Source organism: Amphiprion ocellaris, chromosome 10 (assembly GCF_022539595.1).
Source record: "Amphiprion ocellaris isolate individual 3 ecotype Okinawa chromosome 10, ASM2253959v1, whole genome shotgun sequence".
Lineage (NCBI taxonomy): Eukaryota > Metazoa > Chordata > Actinopteri > Pomacentridae > Amphiprion > Amphiprion ocellaris.
Genome location: NC_072775.1, coordinates 2,505,117 through 2,527,331, shown reverse-complemented (window position 1 = coordinate 2,527,331; position 22,215 = coordinate 2,505,117). Strand labels below are relative to the sequence as shown.

At 40.8% G+C, this 22,215-nt stretch overlaps 1 protein-coding gene across 5 annotated transcripts; it reads right to left on the bottom strand.

Annotated features, from left to right (window-relative positions):
* Positions 1-3,586: 3,586 nt before the first annotated feature.
* On the bottom strand, positions 3,587-21,818 carry fubp1 (far upstream element (FUSE) binding protein 1). 5 transcript variants are annotated; one of them, XR_008603028.1, is made up of 21 exons: positions 21,679-21,818; positions 20,518-20,641; positions 19,329-19,364; positions 19,196-19,232; positions 19,046-19,092; positions 18,887-18,958; positions 18,750-18,807; positions 17,928-18,090; positions 17,493-17,591; positions 17,201-17,311; positions 17,012-17,114; positions 15,404-15,643; positions 14,318-14,478; positions 12,904-13,055; positions 12,720-12,796; positions 11,819-11,944; positions 11,424-11,498; positions 10,892-10,954; positions 7,946-8,109; positions 4,542-7,730; positions 3,587-4,081 (listed from the first exon to the last, which is right to left on the bottom strand). XR_008603028.1 is itself a non-coding variant. In XM_055014580.1 (20 exons), the coding sequence occupies exons 1-20, from the start codon at positions 21,769-21,771 to the stop codon at positions 7,722-7,724; spliced, it is 2,010 nt and encodes a 669-aa protein (XP_054870555.1). In that variant the 5' UTR covers positions 21,772-21,818; the 3' UTR covers positions 3,587-7,721. The 5 variants fall into 5 exon arrangements, 4 of the variants coding, with proteins under 4 accessions (XP_054870555.1, XP_054870556.1, XP_054870557.1 ...); XM_055014580.1 differs by having other exon boundaries at positions 3,587-7,730; XM_055014581.1 differs by having other exon boundaries at positions 3,587-7,730; positions 20,551-20,641.
* Between the last annotated feature and the right edge of the window lie 397 nt (positions 21,819-22,215).

The following is a 22,215-nucleotide window of genomic DNA, read 5'->3' as shown; positions in this document are numbered from 1 at the left end:
GAATCCAACCAGTAGGTCACAGTTTATCATCTAATCATCTCCTGAAGTCCATATGGTGAGAGACATCAGTATCTGGTTGTTCATTTACCAGAGGATGCTTATAATCATGCTGATGTGGTCTGTACTCTACAGTATTTTAGTGACTCAATAAATGCCTAAGTTGTTTTTTTTAATGCTTTTTAGTTTTTAATAAACATTTAACAGCCTATATGTAATCAATAAATGGCCTTTGCCTATCTTAAGAAAAATTCACTCAGAACTCTGATATGTTAACAGTACTAAATAAATCAATAAATACATGCATACACACAAAAATAAGTTAATACATTAACTGTGTTAAGATAAGATTTAGATTTTTAAAAAAGTTGTTTATATTTTTACAGAATCCAGTATTGTTCACTGGTTGGTCATTACATTTTGTTAGTTTGATTTCACTGTTTAAAATGATGCCACCTCTTTTCAGACAGAACCTGTGATAATAAAACAATACAAAATTTTTAGTTCCGTGTTAATAAAGCACTTAAAGCTTTAAGTATGGCTAAATGCTTTTTTCAGAATTAAATATATCACTCCTTAGGTGGTAGTGGCCTCAAGTTCAGTAAAGTTGGAAAGATATTCACAGATTGGGACTTCCAGCATCAATAACTCATTAGATATAGGTTACAGATCTGACTCTGCTCCCACTCCTCCCCCCTCTCATCAAAGCACCGACCAGCCAGCTCCTTCTTCACACCTCAGCTCTCTACCACCAACACCACCAACAGCACCCCTCCTCCCATCCCCGTCTTCTACCACCTCCGGACTTCGCATACAGCCCCATCACCCCTCCTCGTCTCACCCCCCACCATCACCCCTCCCCCTGCCACCCTCCCCCTGCCTCTCCATAACAGCTGATCAGGTGAGAAGTGAACTTAAAAAGATCAAGACCAGGAAAGCTGCAGGTCCTGATGGAATCAGCTCCAGACTCCTTAGAGACTGTGCAGACCAGCTCTGTCAGGTGCTGCTGCACATCTTTAACCTGAGCCTGAGTCTGGAGAGGCTTCCTCTGTTATGGAAGACTTCCTGCCTGGTTCCTGTCTCTAAGACCAGGAACCCCAGGGAGCCTAACCACTTCAGACCTGTGGCCCTCACTTCTCACCTGATGAAGACCATGGAGAGGATCGTCCTCAAGAACCTCCGTCCCCAGGTGAGCCAGTATCTGGATCCACTGCAGTTCGCCTACCAACCGAACATTGGAGTGGATGATGCAGTGGTCTACCTGCTGCACAGATCACTGACTCACCTGGAGAAACCCAGCAGCACTGTGAGGGTCATGTTCTTTGACTTCTCCAGCGCTTTCAACACCATCCAGCCTTCTCTGCTCAGGGTGAAGCTTGAAGGAGCGGGAGTAGACTGTCACCTGGCTGCTTGGACCATCGACTACCTCACCAACAGACCACAGTACGTGAGGCTTCAGGACTGTGTGTCTGATGTGGTAGTCAGCAGCATGGGGGCCCCACAGGGGACAGTGCTCTCCCCCTTTCTCTTCACCCTGTACACATCGGACTTCCACTACAACTCTGGGAGCTGTCACCTCCAGAAGTTCTCTGATGATACAGCCATTGTCGGGTGTGTATCTGAGGGGGACGAGCGGGAGTACAGGATGGTCATCTCTGACTTTGTGGACTGGTGTGAGCGAAACCATCTGCAGCTCAACGCCAGTAAGACGAAGGAGATGATCGTGGACTTCCGCAGGAGGAGGACATCCCAGACTGCACCGGTGAACATCCAGGGTTTGGACATTGAGATGGTGGACACATACAAATACCTGGGTGTTCACCTCAACAACAAACTGGACTGGACACACAATACAGAGGTCCTGTACAAGAAGGGCCAAAGTCGTCTCCACCTGCTGAGGAGACTGAGGTCCTTTGGAGTGTGCAGGACTCTGCTCAGGACATTCTATGACTCTGTGGTAGCGTCTGCTATTTTCTATGCAGTGGTCTGCTGGGGAGCAGGGAGCACTGAAAAGGACAGAAAGAGACTAAACAGACTGGTCAGGAGGGCTGGTTCTGTCCTGGACTGTTCCCTGGACTCCATAGAGGAGGTGGGTGAGAGGAGGATGTTGTCAAAGCTCACATCCATCATGGACAATCCCTCTCACCCACTGCATGACACTGTGGGGTCTTTAAGCAGCTCCTTCAGCAGCAGACTGAGACATCCACCCTGCAAGAAAGAGCGCTATCGCAGGTCCTTCATCCCATCTGCTGTAAGACTTTACAACATCAGCATCACTGGCTGATGTTAACATAAACTGGACTATATCATTACCACCCCAAACCATAAAATTTGCACTGACATTCTTGCACTGCACATCTCTGCACTTTTAAACTTTATTTTTATTTTTTCTGTTAAAAAATTTTGCCACCCTTGTATATATTGTAAATAAAGCTGCTGTAACAATGTAAATTTCCCCTGGAGTGGGGAGAAATAAAGAACTTTATCTTATCTTATCTTTTCAAAACATAAACGGTGCCTCTTTCCCATTGTTGCAAGGCAGACAATGTGCTACAAGCCCAGTTTTATCAAAAGTAGCTGTCTTTCAAGCTACAGGAATAACATTGGTGTCTATGGAGTGAACAGGGTCCGTCTGCAATTTGCAAAACCGCTGCAACAGTAAAGAGAGACAAATATTCAATAACTTCACTCTTATACATTGTAGTGTCACTAAAATCACTGCAGCCTTCAACTGGCTCCTGTTGACAAAGTGTTTTAACAGAAATGTAAATGCTGTCATTTGATTCTTTTAATGAACCATATAACTTGAATGGATGTGATGCTGGTGTGACCACAGTGCACACGTCTGATGTTGCTCACAGTGGTCCAAGGGACGCTCAGGGAGTTTGTGTGTTTGCTCACACTCAGGAAACATTAGAGGGAACATTGCTAACAACCCTGGTGGCTTTTTAAAATAATTACCTTCCCATGTTTGTGCTTGAAAAGAAGCAGAAATCTGATCTAATCTTAATGGATTTCCAGCTGCTGGTTATGAAACATTTTAGGGCATTATAAATAACTTAAAACGACAAGCAAGAAACAAAAACGACACAAGTGAGACAAAATATTACAAAAATGAGACAAAACGACAGAAGAATAATCTAGTACGTATTTTACTTCATGATCAAAATAACTTGTCATGGTTTAGAAATTATTTCAAATTTATACAAATTTACAATCTGCAGTTAATGTCTTCTGTGGAATTTTTCCACTTTGAGGGCCGGATTGGACCCTCTGGAGGACCACTTTTGGCCCACGGGCCTCATGTTGGACACCCGTTTTAGAAGATGAGTTTTCAAAGTATTTTCCAACAGGGTGAGGATGTTTCCTGGCTCAGCAAGAACACGAGGAGCAACCAGAACCTTCTAATGCACAGATGGAGTTTTGTTTTCAGACCGACTTAATAAAAGTCTTATTTCAGGAGTTTCGTCCATGGATTGAAGACGGTTTATTTTGTGCGTTCTTTGTTTTCTGTACAAATCAGCAAATAAAGACTATGAATGTGTGTGATGTGTTTTTCCTGAGATGGAATAAAAGTCGACGACACGAGTCCAGTTTATTAGTTACAACTTTATTAATGAACATGGTGACATTTCAGAAGTCAGAAAAGTAAATTGAAGAAACAAACCGATATTTACACAGCATCGACATGAAATCTATTTGACTCTAAGGCATGCTCCTTGTTTAGTCTTCTACACCCTCGAGCATCTCAAACAAACAGTCTGACCTTTTGTTTTAATCCCAAATTAACTGCAAGGAAAGCATGTCAGATCCTGTCCTCGTCCAACTTTCTAAAGCACATTACTGTTTATGACTAGAAGTTATTCATGAAGGCAGAGAAACCATCTTAAAAACACAACAATCCCAGCTAGAAACACATTCATCTGACCAACACTTGACAGAATTTGAATTTCATTTGCGTTGCTGTTTTGTTACCTTATCACTGGAGCTCTTGAACGGTCTACGTTCAGCAGTGGGGGATAAAGGATTCCAAACTACGACACGGCCTGATTCTACGACCTAAAGCCTGCAGCATCCTCCAACACTGTGAGCGAGAAGTGAAGGCAGCAGCGTTTCAATAGCAGATTAGCACTGCACGTGAGGGCAGATTCACACCACGACAGAAGAATCAAGAAAAAATTCAGGGAAAAAATCATGTATTTCACCGTCTTTTTGTGTTTTTTGAGAAACCTGAGCACATAGGCTCACTAATGGCAACAGGCATGCAGTTTGTTTACACCAGAGTCAATCTAAAAGCATCGATAAACAATAACAGAAGGCTATCATCAAATATTAAGCATTTCCTCCTAATGCAACAACCTTTTTTTTCTTTTTTTAACAGCTCATATCATGCAGTTCATTCATGAAAGCAACAACAAAAAAGAAGGGCTGAATATCCTGGACATTTCTTTAACGACTTAATGCATTGTTAACGACACAGGTAAGCATGTGAATATTGGTCATGTCACTGGACAAAAACACTGGTTTCCTTAGGTTTCGCTTACCTGTGTTACGGCAGCAGAACCTAAGGTGCAAGGTCTGGGACGACACTGCAAAGATCAGATATAATCGCACTGTTTGCCATCAGTGAACAATGCAGTCAAAAAATAGATAATATATATAGAGAGAGATTTGCTCTCCAACCTTAAATATCAACAGCCTTTCAACAACAACAGAAAGATCAATGCTGAGCTTCTTCCACTACTAGCATTCCACATGCTCATGTTGGACATTAAAAACCTAAGCATGCTACGCTGGAGTTATGCACTTTTCTTTTCTAGGCATTTGTGGTTCTTAAAACGTCGTCCAATCCAGGGGTGTCAAACATGCGGACCGCGGGACAAAACCAGCCCGCCACATGGTCCATTATGGCCCGCGGGACGACTTTGCAAAAGGTTAAAAGAAAAAAATTCAGAGAAGATATTAACCCTCCTGTTGTCCTCATTTATGGGCACCAAAAGAAATATTGTTTCCTTGTCTGAAAAAAATCCAAACATTCAGCAAAAGAATTCCACAAATTTCTGAACATTTGCTAAACTTTCAGTAAGAAAATTCCAATAATTCCTTAAAAGTTTCCCTAAAGTTTTATTTTTTAAAAAAATTCCCCAAATTTGGCAAGAAAATTCTTGTAAATATTTTCAAAAAATGAGTAAAAATCTTCCAAAAAAATCCTAAAAATATCTAGTGATTCCATATACATCAGTAAAACTTCTATTTTCTTTAAGATCATTCACATAAAAAATTTTTATGCGAATGTTCTTAAGAAACATTTTTAACATTTTTTTCCACCAAAAAATGTTCAGATTTTGCAAAAATGTGGACATCAGAAGTTTCACTGTGAAAATATTTTTTTTCTCCACATTTTCAAACTTTAAAACGGATCAATTTTGACCCAGAGGACGACACAAGCGTTAACTGTGAATTGTAAATTGCAAAACCGTAAATTTTAAATAATTTCTAGACCATGACAAGCTATTTTCATCAAAGTAAAATACTAGATTGTTCATTTGTCATTTTGTGCCTCATTTATGTAATATTTTCTCGTTTTTTTCGTCCGACTTGTCGCTTGTTTCTCGTTTTTTGTCTCACTTGTGTCGTTCCTCCATTTGTTTTTAATCGCTTCGTGTTTCGTTTTTGTAATAGTTTGTTTTTTTGGGTTTTTTTTTCGACTTTCAGTTCCGGAGAGCTGGGACTGAATATTTTGTGCCTTTGTAGATAAACAGGTGCAAAAACATGGAATGTGTGACCATTCTGTTTCTAGCTGCACACATCACTGCAAATACACAAACCTAGACCCAAAATGTGTCCAAAATGACTAGAGCTTGTCTAAAATTCATGTCCAAAATTAGATGAAATCTGTCCAAAATGACTCAAGTTTATCCAAAATGACAGAAAAAGTCTATAGTGACTCAAATGTGTTAAAAATGAAGTCACTGTTTCCTTGATGACTACGTTCTCAAAATTACCCTAAAATGACATAAATCTTGTCAAAAATATTTTTCTGAATGGCCCAAATGACTAAAACTCATTCGAAATTCGTCCAATATTTTCTTGTTTTTGTTGATTTTTCGCCTGACTTTTGTCTTCGTTTTAGTTTTGTTGCACTAAATCAAAGGGGGAAAAGTGTGAGTCGTGGTTTTTTTATCGGGCATTATGCTGCGATTTTACTTTTCCGGCCCACGTGGAGCCTGGACTGAGACGAGTTTAACACCCCTGGACTGGACAAAATGGCACTTTAACAGGTCAGATCATCAGAACGCAAAACAGAACCAACATCCTTAAAAACAGTTCCTACCAGCAGGGTGACACAGCGCTGACATTCAAACCCTCGGTTCAGAATCCGACTGAAATTCTAGCTACGCAAAACGCTACAGCAGACTGGATGTGAAGCACAAAAAGGGGAGATGAGTCTCAGAAACATGTGGCAGAAGAATGATCAGTCTAAAGCTCTACGCCTCTCCTCACAACATTTCATACTTACCCAAGACAAAGGGGGAAATAGCAATATTTGACAAAAAAAGAATAAAAATACTACATCTTTAGCAGTTCATAAAGCATGGAGCATTTCTCAGAGTGTACTTACATTACAGGAGGAAGGATGAAGGCTGCTGACCCTACAACATCTACCTTCTTATACCGGATAAACACTAACAGAAGGGGCACAGCAAAAACCTTTTTTTTTTTTTTGCAATGTTTTTATATTAAAAAAACATTCTTTAAAAAAAAAAAAAAAAACAACAAATTTATACATGTGAGTTAGTTCACAGCTGGGCAAGACAAAAGGTTCAAAGCATTTCTGGGAGATACAGCGGCATTTTTTAGTCTTTTTACCTGACTGTCCTGGAAAAAGAACAGCACAAAAAAGTAGAGATAACACTAAAAATATGCAACATTTTGAGAAGAATACTTTTGCTTACCGCTTTTCTAAACTTGCCTGTGGAGGAGGAAGTGACTAAATCAAGGCAAAATACAGTTCAAACTAGCTCAACAATGTCAGCAAACCAGGCAGAAGTAAAGTCAAAAAAAGAACCACAGCAACGCAGTTAATGCAGGAGATGCGATACACAGAAACCCGAAAACAGGGAGTAAAAAGTCTATCAACACGGACGTCTGTTGGTCTGAACTGCTCAGGATCCCTGATCACTTATCTACCAGCCTTAGAGACAGTTGGAGAGAGACAGGACAGCAACAACTTTGATTTTTGGACAATTAAAAACTCACACACGGCCTGCAGTTCAACCCATTTCCACCCCCCCCACCCCACCGTAAAACAACTAAAACATACAGAAGTTCATGTCAACCCCTCTCTGCCTTTTCAAACCACCCCAACTTACCAACACAGGAGGTTTCAGTTTGTTTTATTGCAAAAACACAACAAGCATTTTAAAACTGAGATGATTTACATGGTAACAGCAGAATAAACATGACTTCTAACCACAGTGAATGTAGAATACAGGGCTGGAATGACCATATGTAGAATTACCTCACTAAAAACAGAGCATTTACAGGAAAAACAAAAAACAACAACAAAAACAGAGAAATCAGGGAGGACGTGTTCGCCGGTAATCTGCCATCTATGTGAAACACTTTCAAACCAAGGAAATTTAAGATCTTCATCAAGGCGTCTGCATCCAAACATTTAACAAAGGATTTTGTTTCGACATTTACTTTTTGTCCACTTCACATTACTGGCCCTGTGCAGGAGAAATACATAGAAGATACGGTGCATGTTAACAGCGGAAACAGTGGACTCCTTCCCAAAATAAAAAGCTTAAAACCTGCAGGGAGGAAGCAGTGTGTGGTTAACTTTCAGCCGCCGCCGTCTGGAACCTGTGGAGCCTGAGGAGGAAGGCGGGTTACGAATGGACTGAGTGTGGGTGAATGTGGCGGTGTTCTAGTGGGGGTGTACCTGAGGGGCTTGTGGTGCCGCTCCCATGGACTGAGGGTTGGCGGTGCCGTAGTAGGCGGCCTGCTGCCGGTAGTACTCCGCCCAGGCAGCGCTGTAGTCCGGCTGGCCTCCTGGCTGAGAGGCCGCCGCTGTCGCCGCCGTGGCCGCCTGAGGGGCCGCTTGACCTGGAGGACAAAACCAGAGAGGACCAGTGAGCAGAGACAACGAGCTGGATAGGAGTAAAGCTGCGTGTCCACTAGATGCGATTTTCAACGCACCACATCTGAAAATCACACAGATGGTGGGCGGTCACTAGCGAACCACAACATGGTCACATGACAGCGCTGAGCAACAGCGGGTCACTGGAGGTCACGTGACCAAGCTTTCAGCTGGACAGTCCTGCAGATGAGTCGGATAAACACAGCGGTTCGGCCACAAGCTTTCCCTTTTATTCCAAAAAACACATCAGCGAAAAGTATTTCTGAAAGCATTTGAGGCAGAAATAATCTGTGCAGCAGCTGAATCTGTCCTGGTTTTAGTTCAGCGACGCCTAGTTTAGAAGTTTGAGGACAGTTTCACAATGCGTGGAATCTCCTCATGCCGCATCCAATTTGCATGAAGTAGAAGTCAGGCTACTTCATGCAAATGAGCTGCAGTTGCTCCAGGTAAACACACCTTTTTTTTAAAGTTATTTTTTTGGCCTTTTTGTCAGCTTTATTAGATTGGCGCAGTGAGAGAGAGACAGGAAACAGGGGAGAAGAGTCAGGGGAAGCAATGGGCATGCATGCAGACATGCAGCAAAGGGCCGCTAGCGGGAATCGAACCCGGGCCAGCTGCATCGGAGACCAGCCCCTGTACATGGGTCGCCCGCTCAACGCGTTGAGCTATACGGGCGCCCCAGGTAAACACACCTGATTGCAGCTGGAAACACACCGCATGTGGCATACTGGTCCAGTTGCAGTAATTACTCTAGGTGTGAAAATGCAAGAAAAATATTTTGCTTCTAAAAATAAAAGCAGGAAAACTGCAGCAGCACTAAGGTGCAGTTCCTACACGATTAACTGCTAAGTTTATTCTTTTAATGCATCGAAAAAATAGCTTCAGTGAGACACAATTTGTTTAGACTTGAGACTTAAGTCCAAATATCCAAAAACAACACAACTATTATATTTATGTATTATATAAGTCGCTGCTATTTGAACTGGCCAGGATCATTTTGATGACACCAATACAAAATCTGATTTAAAAAACACAATTCCACATTTGAATGAAGGTAAATCCATCCTCTAATTCCCATTTGTGACCACAGAGGGGCGCTGTTCTTCAAAGTTTTTAGTCTTTATGGTTAAATTCATGTTCATAAACAGGCAGAGAAACTGTTGCGGCTCACAACATGTTGAAACCTCTTGCAGCTCATCAGCTCCATAAACCAGGTATTTTAGTTTTGGCTACACATAAGAAAAAAACTGAAGCCGAACAACAGACCAAGGTGCAGCCATCGACTCCAACATGCTCGAGTTTCTGGGCCGATGGAGACAAGAGCAGCTGAGTGACTTCACTCTTTAAAAAGTCGAACAAGAACAGGCAGAACAGCAGCAGGATGACTGGTCTCAATGCAAACATGACTAGATTTAAATCTACAACCTTTAGGCTCTGACACAACAACATGAAAGTAAACAGAGGTGGGAGCAACAGTTTGAAATCTTTGGAGATGATGTTTATAAGAAGGGGAACGAACCCAGCACCTACATCTCTGGTGGCGGGTCAGAAACCTTCTGCTTTTATATCGGGTGACTGAGAGAGCAGCGACTCTACTACAGAGAGCTGCTGGAGGAGACAACCACCCTTCAGCTCCATTTAGGACAAGGCACTGGTTCATTAAACCCCTCAAAGACATTACAACTGGCTTCTACCAGTCTCACTTTAAACCAGGGGTGTCCAACATGAGGCCCGTGGGTCAAAAGCGGTCCTCCAGAGGGTCCAATCCGGCCCTCACAGTGTAAAAATTACAGAGAAGACATTAACTGCAGATTGTAAATTAGTAACACTATAAATTTAAAATCATTTCCAGACCATGACAAGTTGTTTGGATCAGAAAGTAAAATACTAGATTGTTCATTGTTCTTTTGTCTCATTTTTGTAATATTTTGTCTTGTTTTTGTCTGAGTTTCGTCGTTTTGTCTCATGTTTTTGTCGTTTTGTTTCCTTTTTGTCACACTTGTATTTTTTGACTTATTTTTCTCATTTTGTGTTTCGCTTCATTCATTGTTTTGTGTATCGTTTTGTGTTTTTTGTCTCGATTTTGTTGTTTGTCCTTTTTTGTAACTTTTTTGCCACATTCTTTATCTCCTTTCTGTTTTGTTTCGTGTAGTTTGTCTCTTTTTTTGTCGTTTTGCCCTCGTTGTCATTTTGTGTCTCACTTTTGTAATATTTTGTCTTTTTTTTGTCTTTTCTTGTCAGACTGTTGTTGTTTTGATCATGACTAAATGTTGTGTTCCTCTGCAGACACTCTGTGATCTGGAAGCTGTAATGTGGAAATGATAAACTGAGGCATATTATTGCTGAAATTGAATTTATTTTTCTGAAGAAACTTCAGGTTGTTCATAATGTTTTGTTCATTAAATGTAAACATTTGAAAACGTATTTTTTTGCATGAAAATGTAGGAAAAATTTGGAGTTTTATGGGTTAATATGCTTTAACTCGTCCGACCCACTCAAGATCAAATTGGGCTGAATGTGGAACCTGAACTGAAATGAGTTTGCTGCTTTGAACACGTACTTTTAGCGCCAGAATCACACAATCCCTAAATGATTTGCTTCACATGATGCAGACGGCTCTCCTAATGCAATCATCCACCATATCATGGTTTCTATATTATATAAACCATCATTGCAAACTGAAATCACGGTGTTAGGAAGAGGACTAAAATGCTGTGTTCAGCTTGGTTTTCAACCCACAACACTCACCTTGTTTCTTGTAATACTCCTCCCAGGCCTTGGTGTAGTCCTGAGGCTGCTGACTCTGTTGACCTGCAGAGAAAACAGGAAGCGTGTCAGTGCATCCAGGTGTCAAATAAAAACCGAACACATCACAACACTGGTCCTACATCGCTTACATCCATAAGCCACAAATCAAACATGTTCATCGTTTAACTCTACACACATTCAGTAGCAGTAAAACATTCGTGGCACGTGGAAAAACTCTGCCATCAGTGTGGATGAAGCCCTGAGATAGTCTTAAAAAAAAAAAAAAATCAGCTACTCTAAGATCATTAAGGTGGTTCTGTGTCGACAGCTCAGTCCTGCAGATAGTCAAAGTGTTGCAGTCTAAACAGCACAGGCGTCAAATGTCAAACCAAGTGGAGACACACTGACGAGCTCCACAGCAGGCCAGTGATGCTGACAAATACCCAGACCTGAAAAAGAAGCTGACTGAATGCCCATGGCTGTTTAGACTGGCTGGTGTTAATAGGTGTACACTGAAACTACGTTCATATACCCATTTTCTTGTAATATTCCTCCCAGGCCTTGGTGTAATCTGCCTGTCCACTCTGACCTGCAGCCTGTGGGTCACCTGTTAAAAAAAACGGTACTTGTAATTAGTGAATCATTCTCAGCAGTTTGTCCTCCACCTGCCTGGTTGGGCTGTCAGCCTAGGGGTGGTGGAGGAAAACTATCCTGTCCCTGGGGTAATATCAGAAAAAGAAGCTTGGAAAAAAAAAGCGTTGCTCTGCAAAAGCAAAGTCATTTAAAGGTGAAACCAATCCAACCTCAGTTAGCAACACCAGGAAGACATGAGCTCAGAACGCTAAAGTAAAGCTACACTGTTCTACGCTCAGCTAGCAGATTCTGAACACTTTCTGCTCAGTGGTAGCTGAAGAACGGTTCTGGTACCTTGGCCGTTGGTCTGAGTGGTGCCTGGAGCTCCGCTGGTCGGGGTCATGGGAGCCTGGGGCTGCTGGCTGTACTGAGCATAGTAGGCTGCCCACGCTGCTGCGTTGGCATCAGCAGCTGCTTTATCTGGACATGACAAGGAACAAGATTATGATCAGACATCACATTCAACAAATGTCCTGTTCTCGATAACATGATAGAACTCATAAGGCGCTTTTCTACTAGCACCTACTCGGCTAGACTCAGTTTAGGTCGTTTTCCATTACTGAGTACCACCTCATTGTGGGTGGAGTCATCGTAGCACGGCAGCCCTCTCAGTATTCTTTGGTCCACCACCAAAGACAGAAAAGTCTTCATTCGCCCACTGTACAGGTCTGGTGTGTCGTCACTCCCTGTCCAATCAGTGGCCTGTACTCTGTAGACGTCACATTATCGGCTCCACTCAGCTCACTTCAGTATTAAAATAGTACCAGGTCCTACGTCCTAACGGAAAACCTCACAAACCGAGTCGAGCCAAGTAGGTGCTGGTGGAAAAGCACCAATAGTCTTATATGAGTGTTCAGGTCTCAGATAGTTCAGGGTTAGGTTTATCCATCAGCTTGTCAGCGTGGTGCATGAGTTTTCATCACAGACCGTACACATTTTAAACTGAATCCAAATGACTTTAGTCCATCTCTCTCAATCGCTCACCTGGTTTCAACTGAATCCTGACCCCTGTGTCATTCTGGATTTTCTTCATCATTTCCCCGTTTATCCCAAGGAGCATATTAAAGTTATGATCACGCAGCTGCCTCATATAAGGTGTCGTATGAAACTCTAAAATTACTGCCTTCTAACCGAATAAAAACAAACAGTCATTTTTTTAAACTCCTCCAGGCGTCTACTATCAGCAGATACTCACTTGGATCAGGTTGTCCCTGCTGCCAATGTGGGTAGCCGTTGCCCCATCCTTGAGGCTGATAAGGAGCAGGAGGACCACTGAGAAAACAAAATAACGATCCATCAACTGTCCACATTCTTCACTTGTGTCTAAATGTTCCTGCAATCATAAGCAGCAAGTTTTTATAAACGGCTACTGGACTCACTGTGGTCCTGGAGGTCCCTGGTTGTACGGTCCAGGGTTGTATGGACCCATGGGAGCTCCGGGGGGTCCAGGAGGTCCTGGAGGACCATGTGGGCCTGGACCTCCATGTGGACCAGGAGGACCGTGTGGACCACCCATAGGAGTGACTGGTCCCTGGACGAGAAAAAAACACTGCAGTCATGAAACGAGCCGACAGTTCTGCAGTGAGGCGACACTGAACACAAGAGGTTTTTGTTTTGTGCGAGACATTAAAATGAAAACCTACAGACTTCAGTAAACTCTGGTAGCAGTAAAGCTACCAAGCAACCAACAGCTTTCACTGAGAAAATAAATGCTGACAGGATGACTGAGACTCCACAGCAGTCTGAGTCATCAGATGTAGGATGGTGGGTGTGAGTGCCACTGGTTCCTGATGTCAGACAGCTTTCTGCATGTTACCATTTTCAAAATCCACTTTGCAACAGGAAACAACATACATTAAACGACTGGAGATACTAAAAATGTCAAGTTTTGCCGAGGATTTAGATTATGCAATACAGCAGCCCTGCTAGTTTTATTCAGGTGGATTATCCGTTACGATGTTAGCGTTCTTCTCCCTGCATGTAAATGTTCGATCTGAACAAACCAACCATCACTATTTTGAGGGAACATCGAAGTTGCATCTCTGCCCAGGAGGACAACTGTTACTGGTTTAACAAAATACAAAAGCAGCTAGAACTTTATTTCTACCCAACAGCAGACTGATGGTGAGGTGCAGCATTAAAGACTAACCCCAAAGCTGAAGAAGTCTTAGATACAAAGCAGGTAAGTTAACCCTGTATGACCCAAATTGACAAAAAGAGCAATAAATGCATGAAACCAAAAATAAATGTGTCTAGGTGTGTGTGTGTGTGTGTGTGTGTGTGTGTGTGTGTGTGTGTGTGTATATATATATATAAAAAAAAAAAACCTAAATATCGAAAAAAACATTTTTTCCTCATTTTTAAAATTTATATATACATATATATACGTGTGTATATATGTGTGTGTGTGTGTGTGTGTGTGTGTGTGTGTGTGTATACAAAAGCCTTGCATACAAAAACAAATGAAACTGAGAGAAATATATATTTATATAAACCCAAGTATAGAAAAAATGTAACGAAAAATTAAAAAATTATTTTTTTGGCTAATTTTTTTCTAAATTATCTCAATAATCTAAATAATTCTAAATAAATTATCCAATTTATTTTCTAAAATATATATTATTTATAGATAGATAGATAGAGAAAAAAAATTATAAAAAAGAAAATTATAATGAAAAAATTAGCTGATGTATTTTTGCAACAGTGGGTTTTACAGGGTTGCTTTCACGTCTGGTTTAGCCACTTTCTTTTGATTCATTATAGTGGAAGTGTGGCGTTGCTTCAAGGTCTCACCCCTATTTTCTCCTCCACCAGCTGCCGGGCGTAGTCGATCTGTTGAGGGGAGCCTCTGACGGTGAACATCTTTATGTTGGGATCAGCGTTGGGCGGAGGATTCCTCTGGAGCTCAATTCTGGCTCCAGACTGCTGGCTGATGCCCTTGATTGTCTCACCACCTGGAAAGCAGACGTCTTTAGTCCGAGTGGTGGCCAAAGGGACAAGCTGGGTAAACCTTCAGACCAGGGGTATTTAACTAAAATTCAAAGAGGTCCAGTCAGAGAAACTTTATTAAAGCAAAGGTCCAGAACATCATTATGTCTAACTGAATTAGTGTGATATATGTTGATGTAACCTGGTAGTTTTATTAGCATCTGCATGTAATCAGTAACTCACTGTCAAATCAAATAAATTCAGTAAAAGCATTTTGGCAACATTTATTCATAAATAACTTTTGATGTAACTGTACATCTTAAAATAAATGGCAGAACTTGAAGAAATAATGACTGAACAACTTGAACCAACTTATATACATCTTTAACAATTCCTAAATGTCAAAAAATGTAAACAGTTGAACATTTTTACATTTATTTCCTGTCTTCTATCACACCCCTTATATCCCTGCTGCTTAATGGGAGAACTGAGCTGCCAGCATTCTGAATCTGGTCTGAATGGTTTTAGGGTTGTTGTCAAACACATTTGGAGCTCATTGGTGAGTCTGGAACCAGATTTAGCTTGGATTATATTCATAGTTGAGAAGAGTTCCTGAGCTAATAATAAGCAGTAAACAAAGGAAAAGCTGCAAAAGTAAAATAGAAGTGACCTGTCAAATTTAAAATCCCGTTAAAATTAAGCGTCTGGGTCGGGATCAGTTCGTGACCCCTGCTCTGGTGGCTATGGGGAGTAAAAACGTGCAGATACAATTTGACGGTCCCGCTTCTGCCTTTAGACTAGTTATTCTACCTCAAAGTAACTAAAATCCGCCCCAAGGACATTTTTGTGGTCGTTTTTCCAGAGTATAATACAATTGACAAAACCAGTTGCGTCTGTTTTTGTTCCTGAACTTCCTTTGTTTTCTCACACATCAGAAGTGGAGCTACTTGCCTTTTCCGATGATCAGGCCGGTCTTCATTGTCGGCACTGTGAAGGTGAACTCCTGCAGGCCACCGGGGGGTCCCATGTTCCAGTTGCCTTGTCCGCGACCACGTCCCCTGCCGCCGCCGTGTCCCGGAGGTCCTCCAGCTTGGACGCTCCTCAGCAGGTCGGAGATGATTTCTGCTGCGTGCTGAGCCTGATCAGGGGGACCCATGATCTGTGCTATCCTGTCTGGTGTGCTGCCATCATCTGGAGGGAGGAGGCAGGTGGATTAGACATAACAGACTTTGTGACTTCAGTTTTGTAGCCATCACACTGAAAAAATGTGCTATTTTCTATAATATGATAAAACTTATTTAAGTCTTACAGGGTTTCTGCAGATATCAACCAGTCAAATTTAATGCTTTTTAATGCTATTCTGTAAAAATTTTAATGCCATGACCATGAACTCAACAAAATACATGGGTTTGTATTTTTTGTAAAGGATGATTTTTATATGAAAACTGTCCCTACATTTCACTATTTCTGAATCCAGAAACCACCCCTGACCACCCACAGGCTGCAGTCATTCTATGAAATCCATGTTTTCTAGCCATTTTTGCTGGAGTTTGCGTTTCCCCATTTCCCAGCTCTCCTCTACCTGGTCCAGCCTGCCAGCCACTTTAACACTCCTGTTGTCTTCATTTACGGGCACCAAAAAATAGTGCTTTCTTGTCTAAAACAAATCCAAAAATTCAGCAAAAAAAATTCCCCAAATTTCTGAAAATTTGCAAAACCCTCAGGAAGAAAATTCCAAGAATTGCTTAAAAGTTTCGTGTAAGAGTTTTATTTTAAAAAATTAATAAATCCCACAAGTTTGGCAAGAAAATTCTTGTAAATAATTTCAAAAAAATGAGTAAAAATCTTGAAAAACAATCCTAAAAATATCTAGTGATTACAAATATATCAGTAAAACTTCTATTTTTCTTGAAGAACATTCACAAAAATTTTTTTGTGAATGTTCTTAAACATTTTTTTTTTTTTTTTTTAGCATTTCTTTTGTTCCACCAAAAAATGCTCCAAAATTTCCCAAAAATGTTGAAAATGTGGACATCAGAAGTTTCATTGTGAAAAAATATTTTTTCCACATTTTCAAACTTTAAAATGGGTCAATTTGACCCACAGGACGACACGAGGGTTAAAAACATGGAGTTTTTGACAATTGTACCCAACTGGCTGGAACAATTATGGAACAATGGTTCGGCATGTTTACGCAGATGCACATATCTGACGAATCGCAGTCTATAATTATATATTATTGTCAAATATTTTCTTGAAAACTGCAGAAAAAACTTTAATGCCACTGAGAATCAAATTTAATGATTTTTAATGCCATTTAAGGCCTTAATTTTCACAAAATCAACTTAATGACTATAAATGCTTTTTAATGCCCTGCAGAAACCCTGTCTTATTTATGTGTTCAGGTCTCAGATAGTTTAGGGTTGGGGTTATCCATCAGCTTGTCAGCGTGGTGCATGAGTTTTCATCACAGACCGTACACGTTTTAAACTGAATCCAAATTGCTTTACTTTAGTCCACCTCTCTGCTAATTTCATCAGCGTTGTCTTAACCACTCACCTGGTTTGAACTGAATCCTGACGCCTGTGTCATTCTGAATTTTCTTTATCATTTCCCCGTTTCTCCCAATAACGATTCCGACTGCAAATCGTGGGACGGGAACCTGAATAATGAAAGAACAGAAAGTTAAACCACAGATTGAAACTCTGTTGTCCAAACAGATTCTGAAAATATGAGAGAAATACTTACGTCTAAGCTGTCTCCTCCTCCTCCACCTCCTCCGATCCTGGAGCCGTACTCGCCCCTCTGCTCCCTGAAGCCCTGGTCTCTGATTAGCTCCATCACCATCTCTTTGGCTTGCTGAAGTGAAAACAGTTCATACTCTATTAATCTCCACATAGACAAATAATTAAGCAGGTGACAGGACTTTCTGTTGCTTCACAAAAGGCATAGAGGTGGCTCAGGTTTGCTCAAAATAAAAAAGCAGCATCACTAAAGATCATATCATGATTATAATAAAATGCACAAATAAAAAACCCACCTGAACTTTAAAGGGTTCTCCTGAGATGCGGAGTGGCTTGTCTGCGCCTGTGTTTTGGGGTCCGTCCTGGATCATGACCATCTTCACTCCAGCTCGTTCCTGCACATCCAGACAAATCCAAACCATCAGTTTGTCTTCATCTCAGAACCAAAAGCACTCGTCTCTTATGTGTGCGTGTGTTCAGGTCTCAGATAGTTTAGGGTTGGGGTTATCCATCAGCTTGTCAGCGTGGTGCATGAGTTTTCATCACAGACCATTTCAAGACTGAATCCAAATGACTTCACTTTTCCTTTTCCATCGTTCTGCTAATTTTATCAATCTCGTTTAAATCGCTCACCTGGTTTGAACGAATAATCAAATTTTAGTTGCAGCTCTACTCACTAGATCACTCTACTGCCCTGAATTCTTCTTCTCTCATGTTGAGAAGACACTCACCTGAAGGCTCTTGATGGTTTCTCCTCCCTTTCCAATGACCAGGCCGGCTTTAGAAGCAGGGACCATAATCTCCTGGACAGTCATTCCTGGGCCGTCATTGTGGTGGAACGCCGGGGCTGGACGTCCCTTCTCCACGATCTCTGTTAATAACTGCTTTGCAGTCCTGACGGGGGAAAAAAATGTCTTCTTACACAATCCGAAAACACTGGCAAGGAATCAGCTGAAACCATGATTGACAAGATTACCATAATTTCCGGACTATTGAGCGCATCGAATATAAGCCGCACCCACTAAATTTAGGTGTTCACATTGTAACATGAGATATTTACACAGAAAGAGTTTTTTAATTAAATGTTTTTCCCTGAGCAGTGCCTGTAACACGGCAGTAACATGGATTGAGTCAGTTCACGCTGCCGACTCCAACGTCTCACCATCAATTCATTGATGCCAAGTTTACGTGCAGCTGCTCTATTTCCTTCTTCCACAGGCAGATCGATTGCCTTTAACTTAAAAGCTGCATCATACGCATTTCCACGTGTTTTCCATGATGAGGGTGTGTGCATGAAGCGCAAAATGACTGATTTGAAGAAATTTGTGTGTGATTTAATTTGAACAGTTTCATTGGTCCACTGTCACCTGTTGGGTGATTTCATTGGTGTGACGAGGCTAAATGTGGCGGCATGACACTCGTTAGCCCGTACAAATCTATACATTAGCCGCATCGTTGTTTAAACCGCAGGGTTCAAAGCGTGAGAAGAAAGTAGCTGCTTATAGACCGAAAAGTACGATATGTTGCTTAAAGTGGAAAAGGGTTGCTCTTACTGGATGGATTCTGGTGGTCCTGTTAATGTGACTGACCGATCTGGCATCCCTCCGCTGTCTACAACAAAGAGAACGAGCAATAAATACAAAACTCTGGAAACTAAAAGTCACCACGTCTGAAAGACATCCAAACCTACCAGGGGCAATCTGTATTTTACACCCAGACTCCTGCTGAAGACGTGAGATCTGCTCGCCTCCTCTTCCAATAACTAAGAAATAAAAAAGGACAAGAAAGTCTAAATATCAACAACACAGACATCAGATTTTCATTGTTTACGGTTCACACAAAAACTTACTGAATCCAACCATTCCATCTGGAACTTTGAATTCTTCTGATGTCGACCTGAGAATAAACAGAAAAAACTTTACCCTTTATACCTACAAACTTTATATTATAAGGCCAAGTGTAACTAAGTAAAAGCGTATTTAAGTCCAACTGTATCTACCTTGGGGGACCTCCCATTCCTCCAATTGCTGAAAATGCTGAAAAAACACATCACAGCATGTTAGAGGAAAACTGTACAATCTGAATAACTGATCAAAAATTACACAAATGATTAACTACAGCAGATCACTTACCATCATTTGTAGCCACTTTCTTCGTCTCTGGTTGGTCTGTAACAACATGAAGAAAAAAAACATTAGAATTGCTCATTATGGCAAAGTTCACTTGACCATCGGTGGTTTCACATATGTGAAACTGATTTATCAACACGGTCCGAACTTTAAATGATCAAGGCAAAGACTGCAGCACATACAGAGCTGGAGTACACTCTTATTTCCCAGCTGAGGACATACATGTAGTCAAAGTTAATGTAGTTGAATAAAACCTGAACCAAGTCCGACCTCGTTGAAGGTTCTGTTTGTTTTTGTTCAAACTGCTTAGGAGAGGTGTTGACTCAGCAACACAGATAAACTACAAATCACAATAAATCATCATGTCTCCAAGACAAAAAATTAATATTACAACCTTAATTACGGTAGGTTTTATAGCAGGAGTGTTGTATCAGAGTTTGTTACTAATACCTGTGTGTGCTTTAACTTTCTTTAATACTCTCCAGTTCACAGGTTTAGCAAACCGACCTGTTCAACCTGTTTTGTAGCTTCTTAAGTCTCAAAATTCTGCAAAATATTCAATTTGTTTTCCAAACGTTGGGAACCTAACGTTCAGCCAGACTGTAATTTGGCCCCTTTGTCCTATCATAAGGCCAGGCTAAAAAAAAAAAAAAAAAGACTAAACTGGTCTCAACAAGATGCTTTTCATTCTTACCAAAAATGGAACAGATTCAGTATAGCCAAGAATATTCACATACTTTCTAAAGGTGTTTTGGACCATACATGGGAGCTCTGGATAAGAATCATTTGCCCTACATGTCCATCTTGTGTGTTTGTGTGATGGTAAAAAGTCAGAATTAAACCAATTTTAAAAAGATTCTCAAAACCCCAAATCACCTATTCCTAAAGTTTTCTGTCCCACGCAAATATTTATGCATTTTCAGTGATTTCAAACAGCTGTGAAGACAAACAATTATCATCCAACTACAAAGACATGCCATCACCAAATATACTGCATATTCTACAACATTATGAGCTGATTATGTGGTTAGTAGTAATGAACAGAGTGTTAAGACTGCACACTGATATGACATTATTATTGTAGAGAGTTAATAACATGTCTACAGAGGCGAATACATTTTAGTAGCTGCTAAAACACGCAGGCAAGCATTAACCAACAAGACTTGCATTGAAATCGATTTGAGCCACTGACCGATATTCAGGTTAGGCATGGGAAAATACCCACCAGCGTCCTCCAGGGGCCTTTTCTGGCCTCCGTAACCGAACTCGTTAGTAGGGGGTGCCGCGACGCCATCACCGCCGATCTTCGCTGCAATCTGGACAACAAGACACAGAAAAAAACATCAGTTGAGATTATTTATTTGGGTCAATGTATAATTGCGGGACTTTTGGAACATACTTGACATTTGAGTCATATCCAGTCAGTTTTTATTAATAAGTGATTGTTTCCATAATAAATAACTATGGAATTTGTAAATATATGATCATAATGAACATAAAAACATTACCTTTTTTTATTTTTAATAAAAATGTATGCAGATATATCCCATGGACTTCAAAAGTCCCTCAGTTATAGCCTGACCTGGACAATTTTTGAGTCACTTTGAACAATTTTCTTGTCATTTTCAACAAGTTTTATGTCAGCTTGGATCGTTTCTTGTCATTTTGGATCATATTTGTTTCTTTTGGATAATTTTCCAGTCATTTAAGACAAATTCCATGGCATTCTGGACTAATTTTCTGTAATTATGGACCATTTCCAAGTCATTCTGGACGGTCAATATATAATTGCGGGACTGACTGTATCGTAGTTGACGTTTAAGTGATTTCCAGCCATTTTTTTTATTAATAAGTGACTGTTTCCATAATAAAAAAAATGGAATTTGTAAAGACATGATCATAATGAACACAAAAAACATTATTTTTTTCTACTTTTAATAAAAATGCATGCAAGTTATATCCCATGGATTTCTAAAATCCTTCAGTTATAGATTGACCCATTTGCAGGTTTTTTTGTGGACACGCTGCCTGCGGCCTACCCGCCTGTGCGGAAGTCTGCACCAACAAAGGAAAGCTTCATACCAGGGTACAGTTGACGTTATTACACCATTTAAAGCTTAGGTTTATTGCTTCTGATATATGTTTGATATATTTGGCATAAACACGCAACTACTATCGCCTCCGTGCCCACATCTGTCTTCGGTTTTTCCGTGTGGCGTATCGTTAGTCATCGTCCGTTAGCTTAGCATAGCCTAGCCTGCCGTGATCTCGAATAACAAAGCGCCCAAACTCGCTCTCTGCTCTCCGACAGCGGGATATTTTTTCACATTAAGTGTTCTGACGGTCTTCCTACCTGTCGTGCTCGCTGTAGCGCATCTTTAAAAGCGTCGTTCATGCCGCCGCCGGCGTTAGAGGACGGTGGAGCCACGCTGCTGTAGTCCGCCATATCCGCTGCTGTCCGCTCCGACTCCCGCTACAAGATGGAGGGCTGCGTTCACGGGACTGGGACGGGAAATCTCGCGATCACATCCCCAGTCTCGCGATAACGAAACGTTAGAAGCAAAGTAAGTTATCATTGTTTTATTTTTTTATAATATACCAATGTGTAGATTAACACATTTTTCTGTAATTTTACTCGGTATTGTCTGTAGCTTAACAAAACAGGGAAAATTGTAAAATAAAATTTCATTTCTTTTTGCCATCCTTTTGTCGATCCTTAATATAAGATAAGATAAAGATAAGATAAAGTTCTTTATTTCTCCCCACTCCAGGGGAAATTTACATTGTTACAGCAGCTTTATTTACAATATATACAAAGGTGAAAAAAATTTTTCACAGAAAAAATAAAAATAAAATTTAAAAGTGCAGAGATGTGCAGTGCAAGAATGTC

Bases quoted from the DNA above. Each gene is read 5' to 3' on its own strand.
- fubp1 (XM_055014580.1), bottom strand. From the start codon at position 21,771: ATGGCGGACTACAGCAGCGTGGCTCCACCGTCCTCTAACGCCGGCGGC. The intron at 20,642-21,678 runs GTAGGAAGACCG...CTTGTTGTCCAG, and splicing joins CGCTACAGCGAGCACGACAG to ATTGCAGCGAAGATCGGCGG. The intron at 11,499-11,818 runs GTACCAGAACCG...TTTTTTTAACAG, and splicing joins CACTCAGACCAACGGCCAAG to GTGACCCACAGGCTGCAGGT.